The sequence below is a fragment of the Panthera uncia genome, chromosome C2 (genome assembly GCF_023721935.1).
Source record: "Panthera uncia isolate 11264 chromosome C2, Puncia_PCG_1.0, whole genome shotgun sequence".
Lineage (NCBI taxonomy): Eukaryota > Metazoa > Chordata > Mammalia > Carnivora > Felidae > Panthera > Panthera uncia.
In genome coordinates this window covers 145,607,053-145,615,588 of record NC_064810.1, presented here as the reverse complement: position 1 = coordinate 145,615,588, position 8,536 = coordinate 145,607,053, and the positions used below count along the sequence as shown (strand labels likewise).

General features: G+C 61.9%; 1 protein-coding gene across 1 annotated transcript in view; it reads left to right on the top strand.

Moving 5' to 3' along the window:
• ZBTB47 (zinc finger and BTB domain containing 47) overlaps positions 1–8,516 on the top strand; it is a 17,501-nt gene extending 8,985 nt beyond the window's left edge. Inside the window, exons 6-10 of the mRNA XM_049629228.1 lie at positions 3–662; positions 2,185–2,332; positions 3,621–3,736; positions 4,378–4,522; positions 4,790–8,516. Coding sequence (XP_049485185.1) covers positions 3–662; positions 2,185–2,332; positions 3,621–3,736; positions 4,378–4,522; positions 4,790–5,151 — 1,431 coding nt within the window. The 3' untranslated portion in view covers positions 5,152–8,516. The remainder of the gene's footprint in view (positions 1–2; positions 663–2,184; positions 2,333–3,620; positions 3,737–4,377; positions 4,523–4,789) is intronic.
• Positions 8,517–8,536: the final 20 nt, after the last annotated feature.

Below are 8,536 nucleotides of genomic sequence, written 5' to 3'. Positions count from 1 at the left end.
AGAGACACTCGGAGGAGGAGGAGGAGGAGGAGGAGGAGGAGGAGGAGGAGGAGGAAGAGGAAGAGGAGGGTGGTGGCAGTGGAGGGGAAGAGGAGGAGGAGGAGGAGGAGGAAGAGGAGGGTGGCAGTCAGGGAGAGGAGGAAGATGAGGAGGAAGGGCACAGTGAGCAGGAGGAGGAAGAGGAGGAAGAAGAGGAAGGGCACAGTGAACAGGATCAAGAGAGCTTGGAGGAGGAGGAGGAGGAGGAGGGGGAGGCAGGGGGCAGGCAGGGGCCGGCGGGGCGTCGGGGCAGCAGGGCAGAGCCCCCTCCCCACGGTCGCATGGCCACTCGGTCCCGAGAGAACGCCCGGCGCCGGGGCCCCCCTGAGCCTGAGGAGACCAGGCCACGGGGTGGGAAGAGGCCCAAGCCCGCGCCGGGAGCCTCTGCGCCGGCCCGAGGGCCACAGGCCACTGACGGGCTGGGGGCCAAGGTGAAGCTGGAAGAAAAGCAGCACCACCCATGCCAGAAGTGCCCTCGCGTCTTCAACAACCGCTGGTACCTGGAGAAGCACATGAACGTGACCCACAGCCGCATGCAGATCTGCGACCAGTGCGGCAAGCGCTTCCTGCTGGAGAGCGAGCTGCTGCTGCACCGGCAGACAGACTGCGAGCGCAACATCCAGGTGGGCCCCGCCGGCTCCGTGGGGGGGTGGGGCAGGGCTGGGCAGCAGGCCCGCTGACGCCACGCGGCCACTGAGGCCAGGCACCCCGCGTCGCCCAGACAGACAGGCTGGGGAAGCTGGACTTACCCCTGGCCCCTGGAGCTGGCCCAGGCCCGGGGTGGTGGGGATAATGCCAGTGCCTTCCTGGAGGAGGCGGGCGGAACCCGGCTTGGCGTGTGGAGACACGTGCAGATAGGACTGAAACAAACAGTACCCTTGGCCAGAGGGGCGAAGGGGAGCATGGGCTTTGGAGGACGAGAGGAGGGAGTTGTCTGAGTACTTGAGACTGGCGGATAGCCAGCTGCCAGGAGGGATGAGTCCGTGTTTTAGTAAATCCTAGGGTTGCTAGAAGGCCAACAGGTCCACCACCATTTACGGTTTGACAGACAAAGCGGGGCAGGGTTTGCCCAGAGAGGGCGCCATTTCCACTTGCCACAAAGGCTGAATGGAGCAAGGGGTGACCGAGCAGGAGAAAGCCCCTGCTTGCTGTCAGCGCTTTGGAGATGCCAGCTGGCCTGGGCCTGGAAAGAGGGATTGGATGAGAAATTTGGGAAGAGCAGGGGCTGCTGGGGCCAAGCAGGGGAGCTGGGCTGGTGGCCAGGCCCCGGGTCAGCCTGTGTGCCAGCCTGGCCTCTCAGGGTGTGGGCAGCACAGGGCCAGCCTGGCTGCTTTTGGCTTGTTCTGACGTGGGAGGGGATTGATGGGGCAGCAGGTAGGCCGGCGCTAATTGCCTGAGCTAATTGCTAATTGCATGGCCCTGTGGAGAAAGTGTTCCCCGGGGGTTACCTGGTCTCCTGCCCCACCCTCCTGCACCTGTTCCCACGTGCCTGCCTGCTGGGCAGCCCTTTGACTGTCCACCTGCACACACCTGAGCCTTCCTCCTGAAGGGGAAAGACGCGTGTGCCCCTTCTGAGCTGGGCGCCCTGACCCATTTCTGCCCAAGCCTGACCTGCTCCAGCCCTCTGGAAGAGTGTCCTGCAGGGATGCGTAGGACAGGAGGAGGAGGGGGGCCCCCAGGGTTCCCACCACCCTCCGTTCCCTCGTGGGGCCTGGTACCTCCCACAGTCTCCCCCACCTGGCCCTTTGGCACCTATCTCCTCGAGGATCCGCGGGGTCAGGGCTTGGGTCCCCCCAGGGGGAGGCAGCAAAGGTAGTGCCCCAGCTCCGCCAGACCTGTTACCATGGCCCCTCAGTAGAGAGATGCTTTGTTAAAATGAGCACCGAGGAGGGGCTTCCTCGTGTAGGAGGGCCCTGACCCTTGTTCGGTTCAAGGATGGGGGAGGGCCCCAGGCTGCAGCCCTGGATGGGTGGATTACCATCCCCAACTCCCAGAACATCCGATTTGGCTGGTCGCTGGACATCCGGGGCTCTCTCGCCAGCACAGGTGAGGTGAAGGAACGGAGGTCCAGAGAGGGGCAGCTTGTCCCAGGTCACACACAGTCCCGACTCAGGACCTGGGGCCTAAAGTCCTCTTACCCCACAGTGTGTGACCTGTGGTAAAGCTTTTAAGAAGCTCTGGTCCCTCCACGAGCACAACAAGATCGTGCATGGCTATGCGGAGAAGAAGTTCTCCTGTGAGATCTGCGAGAAGAAGTTCTACACCATGGCCCACGTGCGCAAGCACATGGTTGGTGAGTAGGCCGGGAGAGGATGGGGCCCGGGGTCAGAGCTCGGCCAGCTGCTGGCTGTGCTGGGAAGGACTTCCCATCCAAGGGCGGTGTGAAAGCGTGAAAAGGCCCCTCTCAGCTGTGAAGCCTGGGGAGGCTGCTTGCAGTGGCAAACGTGGCCGGGACAGGACTGCAGAGGTCAGGACTACCATGTATAGTTGGGCAGGTTGCACGTTGCACAAGGGTTCCTGGACAAGATGGCAGATGGGGACCAGAATCCAGCTGGCACACTGCTAACCGGACTATGTGCCACAGTATGGGGTTGTGGCCACCAGGGAAAGGAGCGCCTTTTCCTAAATCACGCAAAGTGACGTATGGGCAGACATAGGCCCTCAGTTTCAGGACAGGTGTGCCTCTCATTTTTTTGTCACCTTCTTTCCGGCCCTCACAGGGCTTTGGGCTTCTCTGAATGCAGCCCATGATAATGCGACACAGTAAGGAGGCCCCCCCAAGTGTGTGTTGGGTTACTCTGCCTCAGGCATGGCTGTCTCTCCCCTCTGTGGGCCTGGCTGGAAGTCTGGTGTCCAGGTGCCCCTCCTTTCTTTGCCCAGTTGGGGCCTGGGGCTCAAGGGAGATATGGCCCTGGCCAGGCCCTCCCCCCTTTCTCCAACCACCTGGGAGCTGGGGCCCCAGGCTCGAGGTCTCAGCCAGGAGCATGGGGAGCAACCCAGAACTGGTAGTCTTCCTGGGCTCGAGTTCCCCAGCTCTGAGCTCTGGCTCCAGTTATTTCCCCCCAGATCTTCCTTGAACAGTTCGTTAAGTCCTCACCTCTCCGGGGTTTTAGGGGAGCACAGCTAACTCCCTCTGGACTGCTCAGTGTCACCCCTGTAAGGCCCACCTTTGAGGTTCAGTACCACTCCTAGCCTGTCTTTATAGAAGGGCATGCTTGAGGCCCACAGAGGCTGTGCAGGGAGCCAGTGGCGGGCCAGGGTTTGAGCCGAGGCCAGTCCTACTTGGGAGTCCTTCAGTCTCTCCCCAAAGCTTTGGGAGTGAAGCAGCCTTGGCCAGAGGCTGAAGAACATGAGGGCCTCCATGCTAGTCTGACCAGACTTGAGAGCAGACAGACAGACGTAGCCCAGAGGGAAGAGCCCTCACCCTGAAGTCAGCCCCAGAGCCTGGACTGAGGCTCTGAAGCAGACCTTAAAGTAGGTGGGCCTCCCGGGAGGCCCTGTGTGGGAGGTGGTCAGGCAGTGAGCCCCTGGGAGGAGCCATGGGGGTCCGTCCCCCTGAGACATAATGGCCTGCCCCACAGCCCACACCAAGGACATGCCCTTCACCTGTGAGACCTGCGGGAAGTCCTTCAAACGAAGCATGTCTCTCAAAGTGCACTCACTGCAGCACTCTGGGGAGAAACCCTTCAGATGCGAGGTGAGCTCCTTCCTCTGCCTGCCCCGGGGGCCACCTGGACAGACAGGGAGCGGGAGCGGCAGCTGCCTAAAAACCTGGGAGTTGTGGGGAGTGGAGCCCGGGATTCAGAAAGGGGGGGGGGGCCCACCCTGGTGTCTGCGGCCCCTGCCTCCCACTCCATCTTTACCTGGATGCCCACCTGCCTGCCCCCCCCCCGGCCCCCACCCTCTGCCACCCCAGCTCCAACGCAACCGCCACGCATTCAGGGTGGGCAGTCTCCTTGGGCCGGAACGGTACATGGGGTGGGCTTTCTGGAGAGGTGGAGAGAGGAACATCTCAGAGCAGAGACAGGGCTGTGGACGGGGATGAGGGGGGCAGGTCTTCCAACAAGGAGGAAGGACGGAGGGGCGGGGGGGCGGGGGAGCTCAGCTTTAAGCATGAGGACTCCCTCCATTCTGTGGCCTTTTTCCACTTTTTGACCTCCGTTCCCGCCTGGGCCCTGCCTGCCCTTGGCCTCTCTTCTGCCCGTGTGCTGCCCCACCCCAGGACCCCCTCCCGGTGTGTGTGTCCTCCCTGGGCCCTGCGGTCACAGGCAGGCGCTTCCCTTCCTGAAGGCTGCTCCCTCCTCTGCCCCTGGGCCTCACCCTCCCCCCCACCCTCAGAACTGCAATGAGCGCTTCCAGTACAAGTACCAGCTGCGGTCACACATGAGCATCCACATCGGCCACAAGCAGTTCATGTGCCAGTGGTGTGGCAAGGACTTCAACATGAAGCAGTACTTCGACGAGCACATGAAGACCCATACAGGTATGGCGGCCTCCAGGGAGGGACCCCTTCGCAGTCCTGCCCCGGAGGCCTGGGGTGGCCCCAGCCATGCCCCTTTTCTCAACTCTGGGCCTCAGTTTGCCCTTCTCTATGAGGCTCGGTGCCGTCCTCCCTGCCTCCCAGGGTAGGGAAGCCCTGCGGATGCCGGGGCTGGGCCCTGCTATGGTTCTCTGGGCGCGGGGAGGCTGGTGCGGAGCTGGGGTCCGGGGACTCCTCAGTGACTCCCCGGTGCCCGTCGCCAATGCCTAGGGGAGAAGCCATACATCTGCGAGATCTGCGGCAAGAGCTTCACCAGCCGACCCAACATGAAGCGGCACCGGCGCACGCACACTGGCGAGAAGCCTTACCCCTGCGATGTCTGCGGCCAGCGCTTCCGCTTCTCCAACATGCTCAAGGCCCACAAGGAGAAATGCTTCCGCGTCAGTCACCCCTTGGCCAGCGACGGCCCCCCTTCTGCCCCAGGCCTGTCCCCCACCCAGCCTCCGACTCACGCACTGCCCCTGCTCCCGGGGCTGCCCCAGACCCTGCCGCCCCCGCCCCACCTGCCGCCCCCACCGCCACTCTTCCCCACCACTGCCAACTCCGGCGGGAGGATGAGCGCCAACAACTGACTGCCGAACCGCGCGTGCGCGGGGCCTGGAGCCCAGGGGGCGCCTCTGGGAGGGACCCCCCACCCCGCCCTCTCGTCTTTCCTGTGGGAGGGCAGCAGCACTGGCCTGGCACTGCCGCCCTCACCTCCAGAGGCGGCCGGACACACGCTGCTCAAGGCCCCTGGCCCTGGGAGTGTTGCAGGCTGGTGGCCCCAGCGTGGGGGAAGGACACCTCACTCCCAAGGGCCCCCCCCTTCAGTGACTCCTTGAAGCCTTTACTTTTTTTTTCTTGGAAGTGAAGGAAAAAGAAAAGAGAGGAAACTATTACCAGCACCGCCCTCCAGGTGAGGGGGGTGCTGGAGCAGCAGGTACAGCAGGGAGGGAGGGGCTGGGGAGCAGGTGTGACGGGTCACTCTGCTGATGCCTAAGCCGGAGGGGGGTTGGCCAAGCCAAGCCTGGGTCAGCTTTGGTGGCTCATCTCTGCCGCCCTTGTGCACCCCAACTTGCCCCCTCATCCTGGGGAGTCTGGGGAAGAGTTGGAGTGCCAGCCACCCCCCCCACCCCCGGAAGGAGTCGTGGACCCAGTCTGAGGGCTGTGGACACTGAGGCACAGAGCTTGAGTCTGGATGCCTGTGAGCGTGTTGTGGAGGGAGTGGCGGAGTGTGAAGGCTGCAGACCCAGCTTTGCACCGTGTGCAGTGGGGTAGGCAGGGGCTGGACCCCAGGCATTTGCTCTCCCGCCCACCACCCTGGCAGCAGGCACAGGGACCCTGAGCTGTACCAGGCTGCATTGAGGTCCCTGAGTCCAGGAGAAGACATCCCCAGAAGCCGCTGGGCCTCAGGGGGCTGGGGGCTAGGCCCTGGGTGGGCAGACGGGCTGGCTCCCGCAGTGCCAGATCCCAAGGGCTGCAGTCGAAGTCCCTGCAAATGGGTGAACACCAGGGGCAGGGCCCTGAGAAGGAGGCATAGACAAAATGTTTTAAGGTTTCAAGGTGCTATCAGTGGGGCAGGGGGCAGGGCTGCTGTTCACAGAGCACCCCGTCCCTCACCAGCTGCCCTGGTCGTCTCTCCCACACCAGAGATGTGTGTGTGTCTGTCCCCATCCCTGCTCTGAAGGCAGAGGCCTCATCTTCCTAGGTCTGGCCACAACCCGGCATCCCTGGGCCTCTGCGGTGTGGGCAGGGCACCTGTAGCACTGTGGGCGAGAGGAACCTGCACATTCAGGGCCCAGGGTGGGGGCAGGAGTTCTGGGGGAGCCCCAGCCTGTGCCCAATGCTTGCCCCCACGAGGCTGGCACTAATAGGACACCCTTTTTTTGTTGTCATTTAACGTCTTTATTCCTGCCTTTAAAATGGGGAGGAAGGTTCCATAAGCTACATGTTTCCTAGTTAAGCTCTTTCCTTTTGTGTTTATACGGTTTTGTTTGTTATACTCTGCACCTTAAACCCCCACGACTACCCCCACACCACCACCTTCCCAAGCATGGCTGGAGTGGGTAAGCCCAAAGGGGGACAGGGGCAGGGGGCAGGGGGAGAGTGGGCCCCATCAGCCCAAGGGCTGAGGGGGTTGGAACCCCTCTGACCTCCTTGTGAGGCCCATGGCGCTGGGGTGGGGGCTGGGGACATTTTAATCATCAATAAACGAAGCACTTTATTCTGTACAGATGTGGGCAGCTCCAAGAAGCCCGAGTGATTTGAGGATTCGTAATCCAAGCTACACAGCCCTGATTGTTCTCTGGGCACAGAGCGGGCAGTGCCCTGGCCTAGTTGCATTTGAAGCCGTGGCAGTAGTGCAAGCCAGAGCCTACAGACATGCCCTCAGACACCCCTGCTGTCCTCTGGAGAGAGAAGGTGGGCCCCTCACTGAGGGAGGAAGGCTCCCTGTCAGGCTCCCAATCGTGTAGCTCCCTTACCCCAAGGCTGAGGGTTCCAGGCTCCTGCTTTATTATAGCTCCCTCTCCTCTACCCCTTGATCTCTGGGCTTCCATGACGTCCTCAGGGTCCCCCCCCCCCTCCTCTGTTTCCTCCTCTTCCTTGCTATTTCTAACCTCTGGTCCCAGTGCCTGGCAGCTCTTCAGAGCTGGCTCATGTTTTCCCCGAAAAAGTTGATCTCCCCCGATGTGCTGTAGGTCTGGACCCCTTTGGGTTCCCCCAACCCCCTGTCGCTGACACCAGGGTCTCCCATGGGGACTGGTGGTCTTGTCACCAGCTAGCCCCACTACAGCTTTAGTGAGTGAGCCGGGTGGGGAGAGGGCAGGGGGGATGCAGGGGCTGGCCAGATCAGGTCCCTGTGAGGCCACGCTTTGATAAGCAGAGGCTGGAGATGGCTGTTGTGGGGGGAGCTGGTGTTGAAACCCTGTCCCAAGATTTGGGTTTCTTGTTCTCATACACCTCTCCTCTGAGGGTGGGGATCCAGACAGCAGGCAGCCTGGGCTCTGGTCAAAATGGTCCTTGTAGCTGTGGGTGGGCATGGCCAAGCCCTCTCTTGGGAGGCCCCTGTCCCAGTGGGGTCAGGAATCCTGGTCCCTGGTGCTAAATGCTCTCTTCCCCTCAGGCCAGTGTGGGTGGGAGCTCCTTTCCAGCCAGATCACAAGGGTCTGAAGCAATAATGGAACCTCAGCAGTGCCAGTATGGGTAGGGGTTCTTGTTTTACCAGCTTTTCCTTTTCCTTTTTATTTTTAAGACATTAACAAGCACCTGGATATTGGAGTAAGGGGACTGGGGCGTCATACCCACTTCCCAGGGCCTGTGGGGAAGGGGGCAGGGGATCATCACATCCCGCTAGAGATGTACAGGGCGGAGGGGGTGGGGGTGGGTGCCCCTCAGTCCAGATGGACTTCTCAGCCCATTTGTCCAGAACTTGGGTCTGGAACCTGGGCCTGCCCCCTCCCCAGCTCCCCCTGGGCTCCCTGGTCTTGGGCCAGCTGGAGGTGAGCAGAGAGATGAGGTGGGCCTCAAGCCCCCTGACCACAGGCTGGAGTTAGAGCCTCAGCCTCTGAACTTGGCAGGTGCTGCCACCGCACTCCTCATTGGGGGCCCAGAGGTAGCTGTGTCGGGTGTGTGTGTGGACCCTTGGTGTCTGGGGCCCAAGTGCGTGGGGGATAGCAGGAGGGTGAGGACAAGAGTGAAGGGGAATAAAGTCAGTACAACTGTCCCTTGGCCCAGCCTCTTCTTTACATGTTCCCCGCCCTGACTACTGGCTGGAAAGACCTAGACCAGAGCAAGGGCAGCACGGAGCCCGGCCGCTCAGCCGCAGACCGCATGGATAGCGGTACCCTGGAGCAGCTGTAGACCCTGTGTCTCTCCCTTAAGAGCGGGCTGGGCTTTACGAACACCCAGAGTCAGGAGCTGAGGCAAGAGCAGAGATGTGCCCCCAAACTGGTGTTTGGTCTTGAGCTGGATGCAGAA